Raw genomic sequence first — 15,714 nt, 5'->3', positions numbered from 1 at the left:
CTCCCCTTCCCTCCCCTTCCCTTTTCTTCCCTCCCCTTCCCTTTTCTTCTCTTCCCTTCCCTTTCCTTCTCTTTCCTTTCCTTCCTTCCTTTCCCTTCCTTTCCCTTCTCTTTCCTTCCTTCCTTCCCTTCCCTTCTCTTTCCTTCCTTCCTTCCCCTTCCCTTCCCTTTCCTTCCTTTCCCTCCCCTTCCCTCCCCTTCCCTTCCCTTCTTTTCCCTTCCCTCCCTTCCTCCCTTCCTTCTTTATTCCTTCCCTTTTTGGCTTCTCTGTTTTTTCTAACTTTTTGGTATACTGACTGTCTACTTCTTGTAAATAATAAAAGAAAACCACAACCCAGTCCCATGTGACAAACAGTATCTGAGATTAGAGTGGGAAGGGTACTGAGAGCGCAGCCTAGTGCCTTCAGGCAGCTGTAAGCAGTTAGCTGTGTCTCTGTAGTGGTGTGGTTGAGGTCCAGAGACATGAGGCTTTTGTGAGTCTGACCTTGTTCCCCTCGACCCTCCCCTGCCAGGTGGAAATGCTGGAGAGGAAATACGGGGGCTCCTTCTTGAGCCGTAGGGCTGCCAGAACCATCCAGACGGCCTTCCGCCAGTACCGCATGAACAAGAACTTTGAGCGGCTCCGCAGCTCAGCTTCGGAAAGTCGCATGTCCAGACGGATCATCCTTTCCAACATGCGGATGCGGTTCTCCTTTGAGGAGTACGAGAAGGCCCAGAACCCCGCGTACTTCGAGGGCAAGCCTGCCTCGCTGGACGAGGGTGCCATGGCTGGTGCCCGGAGCCACCTGCTTGAACGGGGCCTCCCATATGCAGGCTCCTGTGGAGGGGGCATCGATGGTGGGGGAAGCTCTGTCACCACATCGGGAGAGTTTTCCAATGACATCACAGAGCTGGAGGACTCCTTCTCCAAACAGGTCAGCATCCCTGAAAAGGGCCTTTCCTCCCTATCCCTATGCTCTGGCTACTCCTCCGACTTTTTACCTATACTTCAAACTGAAACACGTGGCCCGACAAGCATTTAAGAACCACTAGCTGCCATGAGTAGGGTCTGTGAGAAGAACGAGAAAGAATTGGCAAGACAAAAAATTATATTGTAAAAACAAGCAAGTTAAAAATCTGGGTTTATAGAACACACAAGAACTTGATGCACTATCAAATTAAGGCCTAACGAACAGTGATGAGCTCCTATTGTGTGTGCTTCATAATGACCTGTGAGATGGTTGGGATACCCCAACTTCACAGAGGAGGCAACTGAGGCTCTGGGACCCTGAGAGGTGGAGTGACTTTTCCGATCTGGATTGGAACTCAGCTCCGTCTGGTTCCAAAGCCCACGCCCTTTCGCTTACATCACACTACCATGGGCCAGGGTCTGTGCTGGGCGCCATGAGGGAGACAGCTGAACCACCAGGGTCCTTGTTCCTAAAGATCTTCCAGCCATTAGCTCTCAAGGATCTAATGCTGACACACAGGCACACAACTGTCTTCGGAAATAGAGTGCTCAGAGCCATGAGAAAGGATCACATCTAGTACCATGGGAAGCCAGAAGAGGGAGAAGAAACTTCCTTCTGGGAGGATCAGAGAAAGGTTTTTTGAGAAAACAGACAAATAACATTTAGCAAGTTAGAGCTCGTTGGCAGGGTGTTGCTTGCATAGGCATTGCATCAGCAACAGCCTGGAAGGGTAGGAATGTAGCAGGCACTGAGGGTAGTGGGTCATCATTCTAGGCTTGGGTACGTCAGCACAGCTGTTCACATGCACATTCCAGCTCTGCCATTTCCCAGCTGTGGGACTTTGGGCAAACTCTTTGACCTCACTGAAACATGACAAATAAAATAGAGGTAAAACTTTCCTTTTAGAGTTGTTTCAGAGATTCAGTTCAGCTAGGTAATGTATACAGAAACACCTAGTATGTGGTAGCTACTAAGTCCATCTTAGTTTCCTTCCTAAAAACCAAGAAGGTAAATTGTTTAATGAATGAATGAAGCTTTATAAGAGAAGAAATCACTCTGCTCTAACCTCTGTGATGTGGCCCTGCCATCAGCCTGGGTATGCCTCTCTGGAGCTAGCGAAGGGGGGGGGGCGGGGGTTGGGTAGGGTGGGTAGAGGGAAAGAAAGAAGTATTAAAGAAAAATCTGAATCACTCATCTATTCACTCATACAACAAACATTAATTGAACATCTCTTCTGTGTCAAGAAATGTGTTGAGCTGAGTTAGAAAGACAGAAACTAGGCCTGGACCCATCCTTCAAGAGGGAGTGGAGGGAAGAGGTTCATAGTCTGGTAGGGAGATCAAAGAACCAGGCCTAGGCCCAGCTCTCAGTGTTATCCAAGTCTGATGGGGAAGTGTATTAGTTACCTATTGCTGCATAGCAAGTGACTCAGGGTCTCTCATAAGGCTGTAATCAAGCTTAGGGTGGGGTCGAAATCTCAGAAGACTTGACGGGCTGAGAGGTCTGCTTCCAAGCTCACTCCCTTGGCTGTTGGCAGGAGGGTTCAGGTTCTCGCTACATGGGCCTCTCCATAGGACTGCCCATGGCTTCCTGCAGAGCAAAGGGTCTGAGGGAGAGAGAGCACAAGCAAGCGAGCGTGCTCAGGACAGAAGCTGTAGTCTTTCATAACCTAATCTCGGAAGTGACACTCATCACTTCTGTCATATGCTATCAGTCCCACAGACCAACCCCAGGACAGTGTGGTACACAAGGGTGTGAATACCAGGAGGCAGGAATCATTGGGGGCCAGTTGAGAGGCTGAATACCACAGGGAGGTAGAGTTACCAGCCATGGTCTGGCTTTTCAAGGCTAAATCATATGGATTTCCTAAGGTAGAAGGAGACAGAGGGCTCTGGAAGCCTGGAGGAAGCTGGGGCTTTGGTTCACCCAGGGGATGGCAGACGCAGAAATGTGGATTGAATGAGAGTGGGTGGCATTTGACTTGGGTCTACATGGACATTGAGGAGGTATTGGGATATCTGAGAGGGGAGCTTGTGGGCATGAGTCCCAGCTCCTGTGAGCTCACAATGGCTCCCTGGGAGTTATTTCATATACTGCAGAGAACCTGTGGGGGGAGGGGAATCCCTTTTCTTGGCTGACCAACCAGGAAGTTCTCCCTATTCCCTTCCCCTCCTCCCTCATTCCCACCCTTCTTCCATCCCACCAACCCTCCCTTCATCTTCCCTTCATCTTCCCTTCCTTTCCCTTTCTGTCCCTCCTCCCCTTTTCCCGCAAACACAGGTAAAGTCTCTGGCTGAATCCATTGATGAGGCCCTGAACTGCCACCCATCGGGGCCCATGTCTGAGGAGACAGGGTCAGCCCAGCTGGAGAAGCGAGAGTCGAAGGAACAGCAAGAGGACAGCTCAGCCACATCCTTCAGTGACCTTCCCCTCTACTTGGATGACCCAATTCCCCCACCATCCCCTGAACGACTGCCCAGCGCAGAGCCCCCACCCCAGAGCCGGCCTGAGTTCTGGGCACCAGCCCCTCTCCCGCCAGTTCCTCCACCAGGGCCACCAGGGACCCGGGAAGATGGGAGCCGTGAGGAAGGCCCTCGAAGGGGACCTGGGTGCTCGGAGTGTCGGGATTTCCGGCTGCGGGCCGCTCACCTTCCCCTGCTCACCATTGAGCCTCCTAGTGACAGCTCTGTGGACCTGAGTGACCGCTCAGATCGCGGCTCTGTCCACCGCCAGCTGGTGTATGAGGCCGATGGCTGCAGCCCCCATGGGACCCTAAAGCACAAAGGGCCACCAGGCAGGGCCCCAATCCTACACCGCCACTACCCAGCCCCAGAGGGCCCAGCCCCAGCCCCACCAGGGCCCCTGCCACCAGCCCCCAACAGTGGCACTGGGCCCAGTGGTGTGGCTGGGGCTCGGAGGCTGGGGAAGTGCGAGGCAGCAGGCGAGAACTCTGATGGTGGCGATAACGAGAGCCTTGAGAGCTCCAGCAATTCCAATGAGACCATCAACTGCAGCTCTGGCTCCTCTTCGAGGGACAGCCTGAGGGAGCCTCCAGCCACCAGCCTGTGCAAGCAGACTTACCAGCGAGAGACAAGGCACAGCTGGGACTCACCAGCCTTCAACAATGACGTGGTGCAGAGGCGGCATTACAGAATCGGCCTCAACCTCTTCAATAAGTATGTGCTTCCCATTCCTGCCCCCCTTGCCCCTTCCTACCCTGCCACGAGGCACTTTGAATCCCTGGGGCTGAACTCCAAGCAGTAATTTGCTTCTGCCAGCTTCGCATTTTGTGGATGGTGTTTCTCCCCAGCTGTTTAGTGAAGAGGATTGGCAACAGGGTGGCAGAGGAGAGAATCCCCCAACACACCCATCAGAGGCACTTCTAGTCCTAGCACTGCCTCTAACTGGCTGTGTGAGCTTGGGTGAGATGCTCCCTTCTCTGGGCCCCAGTTCGCTATCTATAGAATGGATTCTGAACTTGGGGTCCTCAGCCTCCCCTATTTGGTGGGGAGCCAATGTGGTATGTAAAGAGCCCTGCTCTGAGAAACAGGAGACTTGGACTCTATCCTGACTTTAGCCAGACTCACTGTGTAGCTCTGGGCCAGGTGGGTTCCTTCTTTGGGCTTTGGTGTTTCCATCTAGCAGGGTGTGTATATTTGTGGCACTGGGGGGCAGGGTGGAATGCTGGGCTAGTCAGTAAGCAGGACCAAGCTCTTTCTAGATACCTGGTCCTGGGCCTGGTCCTTAGGAGTAAGGGGTGAGTGCGACATTTGATTTGAAAATAGTTAGAAAATAAATGCCTTACATGTGTAGCCTATTAGACACTGCCACCTATATTTAGTTCTCAGAATAACTCGGCAATCTGGGTGGGAGTGTCCCTATTTTTTAGAGAAGGAACTGAGGCTTGAAGAAGCAAAGGGAATTGTCCCGAGTCATGCATGGTAAGTGATGGGTGTGAGACTCCTGTCACGCTAAAGTCTCTTCCAATTTTAGCCTCGTGAGGTCTTAAGGCTCCGAGATTCTGAATGTGGGAGAGTTCAGACCCAGAGTTGGCCCAGTGGGAAGTAGGAAACACCATGTCTATGGAAACGCTCAGAGGCTGGGTGATGCCTGTACAGGTGGGCCTGGGCCTGGGCCTTGGAAAGGAGGTCTTAGCCTGGAGCTCGGGCCCTCTTCCAGGACCCCTCAGTGCCTGCTGGGAATAGCAAAGCTCCTGGCGTAGAGCAGGCTCTCACTAAATTTTTTCTTTCCGTTGTAGTGTGGCTCCAGTGAAGGAGGAAGTTGGGTTGAGGATGCCTTGGAATTTTGAAACTGTGAAATGGGAAAGTGGCCTCAGTTTTCTGAAGGGATTGGACCAAATTATGTATTTGACTTCCTTGGTTCTCCGAGGTCGTGATTGGGCCCAAAATTAGTTCAAGCAATGGGACAGAGGGCCAAGTTCTAGGAGGACGGTCATCTCATCTACCTCCCTTCTTTCTGCAGGAAGCCAGAGAAGGGCATCCAGTATCTGATTGAGCGGGGCTTCCTGTCAGACACACCGGTGGGAGTGGCTCATTTCATCCTGGAACGGAAAGGCCTCAGCCGGCAGATGATAGGGGAATTCCTAGGGAACCGGCAGAAGCAGTTCAACAGAGACGTATTGGAGTGAGGACCCTGGCATGGGGCAGGCTGGGCCAGGGATTCCTGGAAAAGGAGGGCTGGAGGTGGGGGGCAGCCTGTCCTTTCTGCTCAAACTTGCAAAACGGGATGAATGGGCCTTCCTTATCCCATAACCCTCTGCACCAAAAAGGCCTGATCTCTCTTGGCCCTATTCTTAAAGGCTTCTGGGTGGCCCCAGGTAAGGCACGCTTTTCCTATGGTCTTTGGGTCTCAGTTTTCCCATCTCTGAAATGAGTGCGTAATGGAAAGAACTCTTAGTAGCTACATGTCTGGACCTGATTTTCTGGGGTGGATTCAATTTCAAATGTTCCGCCCTCACATGTACTTACTTGGGCCATGGGTCCATATTTTGTGGACGTCTATCAATGGAGGAGTTGGTCCATTTGAGCAGGTCAGGGTGGGTCAGAGGTTTTGTGCAGAGGAATTGAGAGTGCCACACCCCCTCCTTGCTCCTCAGCTGTGTGGTGGATGAGATGGACTTCTCCTCCATGGATTTGGATGATGCACTCCGGAAGTTCCAATCCCATATCCGGGTTCAGGGCGAGGCCCAGAAAGTGGAGCGACTCATCGAAGCCTTCAGGTGTGCCTGCTTCCCACTAAAGCTACCTTTCCCTATTTCAGGGGGCAGCATAGTGTGTCTACAGATCACCTCCCTCAGCTTCATACTTTCCTCATCAGAAAATGGCAATTATAAATCTTACCTTGTGAGGCAGTTAAGTTGTGAGGACCAGAGGTAATGTGCAAAAAGTATCTAGCTTGGCATCTGGGACATGGGACTCCCATAAGTGATGACAACATCAGCAACAATAGCTAGTGTTTGTTGAGCTCTTACCAGGTATCAGGTGCTGAGCTGGGCACTTTATATTATTATTTCACTGAATGCTCACAACAACCCTATAAGGTAGGTGTTTCTATTATTATTTCTGTTTTGCAGATGAGAAATTAGTAGTTTAGAGAGGTTAAATAACTTGCCCAGAGTCATACAGTGAATACACGGTGGAACCAGGATTTGAACTTCTCCCTTAACTCTTTTTTTAATCATCACCCAAGGATATGTTTTTATTGATTTTAGAGAGAGGAAGGGGAGGAGAGAGAGAGAGAGAGAGAGAGAGAGAGAGAGAGAGAGATGTGAGAAACATCAATCAGTTGCCTCCTGTATACTCCCCTATTGAGATTGAACCCGCAACCTGGGTACATGCCCTGACCGGGAATCGAACCTGAGACAGCAGGACAACACTTCAACCAACCAAGTCACACCAGCCAGGGCATGACCCTTAACTTTTATAGTCTACTATGAATGCTGCGGGGATCAGGTAGACCTGGGTATAAATCCTGGCCCCACCACTTTGGAGGTATTTAGAGGAGAACGAGAGTTGTTGAGAATTTGTTTCCCATAATGGGAGAAGGTTTTCTTTGCAGTCAGAAAGATTTAGATTTTCATGCTGGCTTCCCCATTTACCAGCTCTATTACTTTGGGCAAGGTACCTTTCCACTGGGGGTCTCAGTCACTTCATCTGTAAAATGGGGCTGCTAATAGCTACCTTGCAGCACTCTGATAGGACTACATAGGACATGTACATAGACCCTCTGTAGGGTATTTATGTATGAAGCTGAGAGAGGTGATCTGTGGAGTTCAGTAAAAGGTAGTGACTGTGAATTTTACATGTTAGTCTTGGGGAAACTCCGAAGAAAAAGGACACACCCAAAGGGTTTGGGAGTACTTGTTAAAGGAGAGGGTTGGTGGTGCCAGACTGGGAGGATGGTGGGTAGGTGGAGATTCCTGATGCCTGACCCTGGCCCTGGCCCCTCCTGCCCTGCAGCCAGCGGTACTGTGTGTGTAACCCAGCCCTCGTGCGCCAGTTCCGGAACCCAGACACCATCTTCATCCTCGCTTTTGCCATCATCCTCCTCAATACTGACATGTACAGTCCCAGCGTCAAGGCTGAACGCAAGATGAAACTAGATGACTTCATCAAGAACCTGAGAGGTGACCCCAGACCTCCCTGTCAGCTCTTCCTGTCCTTCCCCTGGGAAGGGAACGTGGGCAGGATGGGAGGGTGGGGTGAGGAAGGTTCCTTGGAAATTAACCTGTGATGCTCTCACTTTCTACTAAGGCTGGATGTTCCTGGGGCATTCATTTATTAATTCATTCGGTCGTTTGGCCATCTACTCATTCCCACACTGAATATTGACTGAGCAAGTCCTAAACAAGAGAGATAAAAGCCCTGACTCTTACAGAGCGTATACTGGTTCACCCATTCATTCATGTGTCCATTCACCCATCATTCCCTCCTTTTCTCTCTTCTTTATTTATGCCCATAAATACTCAATTATTTTAGTACCCTTTCCTCTCTTTATGCTTTTATTTTTTAAATATATTTTTATTGATTTCAAAGAGAGAAAGGGAGAGGGAGAGATAGAAACATCAATAATGAGAATCATTGATCAGCTGCCTCCTGCATGCCCCCTACTGGAGATGGAGCCCGCAACCCGGGCATGTGCCCTGACTGGGAATCAAACCCTGACCTCCTGGTCCATAGTTTGATGCTCAAATGCTGAGCCACACTGGCCAGGCTATGTATTTATTTTTTAACTCAACCAGTCAGCCAGCAAGTTGACACTAACCGAGTGCCTCATGTGTGCCAGGCACTATGATGGGTGCTAAGGACAGTGGAAGGGCTTCTGCGATAGTCCCTGCCCCAAAAGAGCTCCCCGTTTGTGGGAGAGACTGACTTACAGTACCAGAGACACGACACAAGGAAGAAAGCAAATGGTGATGTCAGCCTATGATGTCAGGCAGGTCAAAAGAACAGTCAGAGCTTAGAGGAGGGAGAGCTCACCTCCAGAGTGCTTGCTGGAGAATTCATTTTAAGGTGGACCTTGAAGACACAGATAAAGTAGGACTTGACTTACCTGGCAGTAAGAATAACAAAGGCACAGAAGTAGGAAAATCTAAAGTTGCCTGGAGAATAATTGAGATGGGATAGATGATCCAGTTGGAAAGGTCAGTTGGAACCAATATACGAGGGCCTTGAGTGCCAGATTAAAGGTTTCACCTTGACCTTTTGTCTTGGTTTATTGTATTGATGTCAGGCCCTGCCTCTCACCAAAGGGCAGCCTCCTAAAAATGGCTCATATGTTAGGATTATTGAAACACAAACAAAAGAGGGAAACAGAATTGTGGCAAAACAAGCAGACAAGACAAATTTGCTGACCTTCGGGGTTTGCACAGTCGATGAGCTTAAATCACTGACAGCTGAAGTCAAAAGGCAGCATGAGGAAGGATGTTCCTTTAGCACCTGGAAAACATTTTCTCCAACAGAAGGTTTAGAGAGAAGAGTGAGTGGGTTTGCTAAGCAGACAATCAGGAATGGAGAAGGATGGTAAACGGGAGGAGCGAGACAGATCAGAGGCCATCTGGAGCTGTCTCCCAGAATCCTTCATTAGTCATTTTTGTTCATTCATTTGCCTCTCTCTCTCTCTCTCTCTCTCTCTCTCTCTCTCTCTCTCTCTCTCTCTCTCTCCATATATATGTATTATATATGTATGTGTGTATATATATATATATTTTCTCCCCCTCCACCTATTAAGTAAATAAATAAATGAAATGAATACCTGCTCAACTGAAGGACTTGTATGCATCCATATAACCATAACTAATGGACATAAGACACTGGGGGGTAAGGGAGGGCAGGGGCTTGTCAAGGGTGGGGGCGAAAAAAGGACACTTATGTAATACCCTTTGTAATACTTTTAGCGAAAAATTAAAAAAAAAAAAAAGAAATGAATACCTGCTCACTGCAACTTTGGAAAGTAGAGAAAATTAGAACATTTCTTTTAATTACCTAAAATTCTGCCCCCTGGAGGCAACCATGGTTGATATTTTAAGGTAGTCTAGTGTTTTTTCCTATGCTTATGTAACTTTTTATAAGGTAAAGATCATATATGCAATGTATCCTGCTCTTTTCACTTAACTTGCTACAGTAATGTTCTCATGCTTTTTGTAAACATCCACTTTTTAATAGCTGTAAATTATTTTATTAAACAGATATACTCAGCTCTATTTAGCTGTTCCTCTATTGTTAGAACTTAGGTTATTTTAAAAATTTCCCCTCAGTAGCACTTGTACATATGCCTTGTACAGATTTCTGAGTAATTCCTTAGGGCAGATTCCTACAAGAGGAATCACTGAATATTTATGCTCTTGCCAAATTACCTTCCAAAATACTTAATACACTTGCCCGCTTCTTTGCACTCTTACTAACACTGGATATTACTTAACATTATTTTTGCTAGTTAGAAAGGCAAAAAAAAAGCGTCTAATTGTCTTAATCACAGTATGATCTGAGTTTAGATAAAATCCCCACACTGGGGGTGGGGGGAGGGGTGGGAAAGCAACTGGTTATCTGGTTGAAGGATGCCTCTTGTGGCTGATGCTGACCGAGGGGTCAAGGGCTCCCACTCCTTCTAGACCTGGCTGTTGTTATGACCCAGGCCTGTGTGTGGGGTGCTGTGGAGAACCCCTGCCACCCACTCCCCACATTTATGCCATATATCTTTGTTATTCCTCCCAACCAGGGGTTGACAATGGTGAAGACATCCCTCGAGACCTCCTGGTGGGTATCTACCAGCGAATCCAGGGGCGTGAACTTCGGACCAATGATGACCATGTGTCCCAAGTGCAGGCTGTGGAGCGCATGATTGTGGGCAAGAAGCCAGTAAGTGATTTGTGAAGCTTCAGAGGGGACAGGGTTTGGGTCGGCCTCTGCCACCAAGTGGTAAGTCATTGTCCCTCTCTTGAGCCCTATGCCCACCTCACTTGCTGAAGAGAGTGGGTGGAATGCGTTCCTCAGGGGTCCCGGTGCACACTGAGTGAGACCTCGATGGCAGTGCATCTAGCACACTGCAAGGTACACAGTGGGGTGCTGTATAAATCTCAGCATCCTTCCCACCTTTTTGCCTGTCCATCCCAAATGGGGAGCCAAGCCAATCGTTGATAACCAAAGTCAAGAACATATTCTAGTCTTTTAGTCAACAAACATTGACGAATGCTTTCCACTGAGCCCAACATTTCACTGGGCACCAGGGATGCAGATATGAATCAGATGTGGTCTCTATCCTTGGGGGCTCTGGGGGGGGTGGTATCAGACAAAGACACAATACTTCTGCCTTACAGTTAGTTTAGGGGCACACAAAGGAGGGAGAGGTCATTTTCAGTCCATGGAGAGCAGAAATGGCTTCTTGGAAGAGATGACACTGGAAGAGTGGAATGTGGCCATATGGAGCTGAGCAGGAAACGCATTCCAGACAGGGAGCTACCAGGACAAAGGCAAGGCAGCAGACAAGCCCAGGCCTTAGTTTCTTAGGCTCATTGTGTATGAGCGACAATGATATGTATCCGAGATAAACATCCTCTTGCGGTCAATGTTAAGGTGCCTGAAGCTGCCGTGCTGGTCTTGCTGACACCTATTTCTTTATATTTTTTTTAATGCTTTTATTGATTTGAGAGAGAGGAAGGGGGAGGAATAGAGAGATAGAAACATCAATGAGAGAGAATCATGGATCAGCTGCCTCCTGCATGCCCTCTATTAGGGATGGAGCCCACAACCCCGGGCATGTGCCCTCACCGGGAATCCAGCCATGACCTGCTGGTTCATAGGTGGATGTTCAACCACTGAGCCACACTGGCTGGGCTGACACCTATTTCTTTTTTTAAAAATATATTTGTATTGATTTCAGAGAGGTAGAGAGAGGGAGAGAGAGATAGAAACATAAATGATGAGAGAGAATCACTGATCGGTTGCCTCCTGCACTCTCCACACTGAGGATAGAACCTGCAACCTGGGCATGTGCCCCTGACAGGAGTCGAACCCAGTACCCTTCAGTCCACAGGACGATGCTCTATCCACTGAACCAAACCAGCTAGGGCCTGACATCTATTTCTTCATGCCTATCTAGGTACTGTCTCTTCCTCACCGTCGACTGGTTTGCTGCTGCCAGCTCTATGAGGTGCCAGATCCAAACCGCCCCCAGAGGCTAGGGTTGCATCAGCGGGAGGTCTTTCTCTTCAATGACCTCCTTGTGGTAAGAGTGCTGTGAGAGGCGATGGAGAGGAGGTGGTGAGCTGGGCCCCTGTGTGCTGTGAACCATGTTAACATTAGTGGTGGCAATATGGTAGGTGAAGTGTTCTGCCACGTGATCTGTGCGGTCTTGGACAGGTATAGGCTGCCCCTGCCCTTCCTTTACCTCCTGGATCCTTTTGGAGGTAATGACAGCCACATGGGGGCAGAAAATGTGAGGAACATTGGAGATGATAGGCTTACAGCCTGGGAAGTGGTAGGAAATGTCCTGGTCCACCTCAGTAGCCTGGAGGGTTAGGTGGGGGGAGGTGAACCTGTGACCCTGGGTTCTGTCTGGAACCTTTGGGTGGCCAGGGTGCTTATGATTTTTAAAACCAAGCTTATCACCAGTGTCCATATGCATGTTTCAGAGCTGGGACTCTGAGGAGTCTGCAGGTGGGACGGGAATTTCAGGGTCTCCTGTCCAGCCTTTCACCCAGGGCAAGAACTGGCTTCCTACATGGTCCCCTGCTTGTGTGGCTTCCAGGACTGAAGGCTGCGAGAATCTGTCTCGCAATGGGTTTCCTGCAGCGATTGTCACTCAACCCTTGGGATCACAGGGAAAAGGTCTCTCTCTGCTCAGGGATTTGAGGACAGTGACTTGTCCCCCTTGATCCTCTCTCCTTCAGAGCAGGGTCTCTCAACTTTGGTGCTATTGACATTTGGGGCCAGATAATTCATTGTGGTGGGAGCTGTTCTGTGCATTGTAGGATATTTAGCAGCACTTGGTCTCTATCTACTAGATGTCTGTCGCATTTCTTCAACCAAATATGTCTCCATTGTTAAATTTCCCCTGGGGCGGGGGCAAAGTCACTCCCTGTTGAGAGTCGCTGCTTTAGATGAAGTCCCTCCAGTGCCCTTGCTGAGCTTTAATTTCCTACTCTGTGAGATGGGGCTACTCCCTATCTCATATGGTTGTCCTAAGGATGAAATAAGAGGTCAGGTGTGGAATAGCGTAGCCCAGAGGAGTTCCTGGCCCATACAGTGGTTGAATAAATGTTTCAACATCCATCACACACTGATCCTTGTGTGTGTCCAGCCCCATGCTAGGTACTGGGTGCACAGAGATGACTGAGACTCAGTCCTTGTTCTTAGGAAGAGAGAGAGAGAGAAACATCGATTGGTTGCCTCCCATACACACCCCAATGGGATGGAACCGCAACCTAGTTATGTGCTCTGGACAGAAATCAAAACTGCAACCTTTTGGTGTGCAGGACGACACTCCAACTGACTGAGCCACCAGGCCAGAGCCAAATAATTTGCTTTTAAACACAAAGTGCAGATTGCTCTGCTTGAATCTGTGCGACGCATTCGCAGCCTACATTAGTTGAGGCCAGAGTGCCCAAGTACTTGATAAAGACCTTGGGTTGTTGAGAGGAAGATGTTAACTGTATACATTGGGTGCTGGGGCCCGTGGGTGGGTGAAATACATGAAAACCAGACTCCTCCCTCTTGGTGCTCCTGGTCCAGCAGGGGGCGATCACACACTCAGAGCGCTCCCCTCAAGCCTGATGATGGTGAAAGGCACTGAATCTGCAAGCACTCTGGGAGGTGGGGGTGGATGTGTGTGGGATGTTAGGACAGGCTTCCTGGGGGGAGTAGCATTCAGTTACTTCCTGTGAAATTGTAAACACCTGTTTGTGTGACATCATTACATCAGGAAGTTGCATTTTCTCCTGTGTCTCCTGTTGTGCTCCTCAAGCTTCAGTTCTCCCCAGTTTGTGGGCATGTGTGTTTGTGTGTAGATGTCTATCAGTGGCAGTGGGAGGGGAGGGAGGTTATGAGAAATAGGTGTCATTTGGAAATCCCCCACCCCAAACCCTGCCTCTCGTCTTTTTCCCATCCCTACCAAAGGTCACCAAAATTTTCCAGAAGAAGAAGATCTTGGTGACGTACAGCTTCCGTCAGTCTTTTCCCCTCGTGGAAATGCACATGCAGCTCTTCCAGAATTCATGTGAGTCCCTCCTTGGATCCCATCATCCCAAGAGTCTATGCTATGGTCCCCATGCTCATCCTTCATTCACCCCGACCTCCAGTTTGGGGAGTCCTTTATAACTGCGCTGAGGTCACCTACTTGGTCCTGGGATGTAGGGCCGGCCAAGGTGGAGTCTGACTTGGGTCTGTGCCCTGGGGAGCTCATGGTCCACAGTGTGTATGTTTTCTGGTGGGCCGAGGAGATGGTGATAATGCTGCACTTTGAAGGACTGAGCCAGAGGAACTTTCTTGGGTGGCCTTCTGGGCAGAAGAAACAATGTGGGTAGAGGTAGAGGATTAAAGGAAGGGTTCTAGAAGGCAGCTAGAGTTCAGTTTGCCCTTACATCCCAGAGTAGAGGGAGTAACATGGCCGTGACTCCCAGGAGGCTCTTGGGGACATTGGGGACCAAGGGGAGCCAGTGAAGATGCTTGAGCAGAGAAGAGGCTCAACCAGAGTTGGACATTACAAATATTATTTTGCATATGAGCCACCTTGCTTCAGTCCTGACAGAGGGGCCCCACTTCCCCTTGCCCCACAGATTACCAGTTTGGAATCAAGTTGCTGTCTGCAGTACCTGGTGGGGAGCGGAAAGTCCTCATCATTTTCAACGCCCCCAGCCTCCAGGATAGGCTGCGCTTTACGTCTGACCTGCGCGAGTCCATCGCTGAGGTGCAGGAGATGGAGAAATACCGCGTGGAGTGTGAGTAGCCCCGCCATGTCGCCTACTTCCCATCCTGATACGGTGCCCTGTCGACACCAAGCATCCTGTCCTCTGAAAAAATCTCAGAGTTGAGGGTTAGCTTGCCCAACCTTCCTACTCTCATTCCAGGAACCCTTCAGCCTCTGCTTGAATACCTTCAGTGACTAGGGGCTCATTACCTGTCAAGCTCTGATTATTATTCCAAGCCCTAATTATGAGCAACTCTTCTTTCTAATGAAAGGCATCAGGGAGAAGAATCAGGGTATTGGAGGCAGGACGCTAGTTTCAGATCCCAGGTATGCTACTTATTATCTGGGTAAGCTGGAGCAAGTCGTTTGACTCTCTGAGTCCCAATTTCTTCCTACGTGAATTGAGATAATGAACTCTCCTTCACAGAGCAGGGGAGATTCAATGAAATAAGGCCGACATAGTGTCCTCCATGCTAGTAGGACACAAGTGTTGAACATCCTAAGTGACCAACCAATGTTAGTCTCCTTCCCAGCCTTTCCTCTCCTGTCCCCACATGCTAGTTCCTTGGCTGATTCCAGTGTCCCACCCTCCAAGCTCCAGCGACCGCACCAAATCATTTTGATTGTATATAATGGAAAATAGTGATTGCGTCTCATTCTTCTCAATGCTGTCCAAGTTTTTCTCCTCCAGACTAAGCAGTTACAGTTAAGTAACATGGTATTAAGGAGAGAGAGAGAGAAACATTGATCTAGAGAGAGAAACATTGATTCGTTGCCTCCCATACGCACCCCAACTGGGGATAGAACCCACAACCTAGGTATGTGCCTGGATCCTTGAGACCCTGGGACATTCAAGGAGAGGGATGCGTGTACCAAGATGGGGTGAGGGGATAGAAGGCTTCATGACCTCCGCAGGGGGCAGGGGTATAAGGAGGCCAAAGAGCACAGGCTTTGGACTCACGCAGATCTGCTTCCAGAATGTTGGCTCCCCCGTTTCCAGCTGTATGACCCTGGGCAAGCTCTGAGACTTCCCAGACTCTCAGTTTCATCCTCTGAAACTGTGGATGATAACATTTACCTCGGAACTCTTGTGAGGATGGAGGGAGATCAGGGACATGTAGTGCCCAGCATAGTGTGGGCACATACTAGAGGGCACGATTCCTGCTCCTGCCCTTCTAGGAACCCTCTGCTCTGGAGCAATGTATCTGAGAACTGAGTGGACTCTGGAACAATTGCCCTTTGCCAACATCTAGAAGGGCCTTCGTGCCCCTCCTGCGAACCAGCCATTGGGAAGCTCTGTTAGGAAGGGCAGGGCTGGTTTAGGAGACCAAACTGAGAGCGGG

The 15,714-nt window shown here is 49.5% G+C and overlaps 1 protein-coding gene across 1 annotated transcript in view; it reads left to right on the top strand.

Annotated features, from left to right (window-relative positions):
• Positions 1-15,148, top strand: part of IQSEC2 (IQ motif and Sec7 domain 2) — a gene marked incomplete at its 5' end in the record, with an annotated part of 83,008 nt that extends 67,860 nt beyond the window's left edge. Inside the window, 10 exons of the mRNA XM_023759999.1 lie at positions 512-913; positions 3,230-4,125; positions 5,432-5,593; positions 6,066-6,188; positions 7,429-7,595; positions 10,187-10,326; positions 11,567-11,692; positions 13,582-13,681; positions 14,241-14,402; positions 14,532-15,148. Coding sequence (XP_023615767.1) covers positions 512-913; positions 3,230-4,125; positions 5,432-5,593; positions 6,066-6,188; positions 7,429-7,595; positions 10,187-10,326; positions 11,567-11,692; positions 13,582-13,681; positions 14,241-14,402; positions 14,532-14,533 — 2,280 coding nt within the window. The remainder of the gene's footprint in view (positions 1-511; positions 914-3,229; positions 4,126-5,431; positions 5,594-6,065; positions 6,189-7,428; positions 7,596-10,186; positions 10,327-11,566; positions 11,693-13,581; positions 13,682-14,240; positions 14,403-14,531) is intronic.
• Between the last annotated feature and the right edge of the window lie 566 nt (positions 15,149-15,714).

The sequence above is a fragment of the Myotis lucifugus genome, unplaced genomic scaffold (genome assembly GCF_000147115.1).
Source record: "Myotis lucifugus unplaced genomic scaffold, Myoluc2.0 scaffold_169, whole genome shotgun sequence".
Classification (NCBI taxonomy): domain Eukaryota; kingdom Metazoa; phylum Chordata; class Mammalia; order Chiroptera; family Vespertilionidae; genus Myotis; species Myotis lucifugus.
This window is presented reverse-complemented; position numbering and strand designations above follow the sequence as displayed.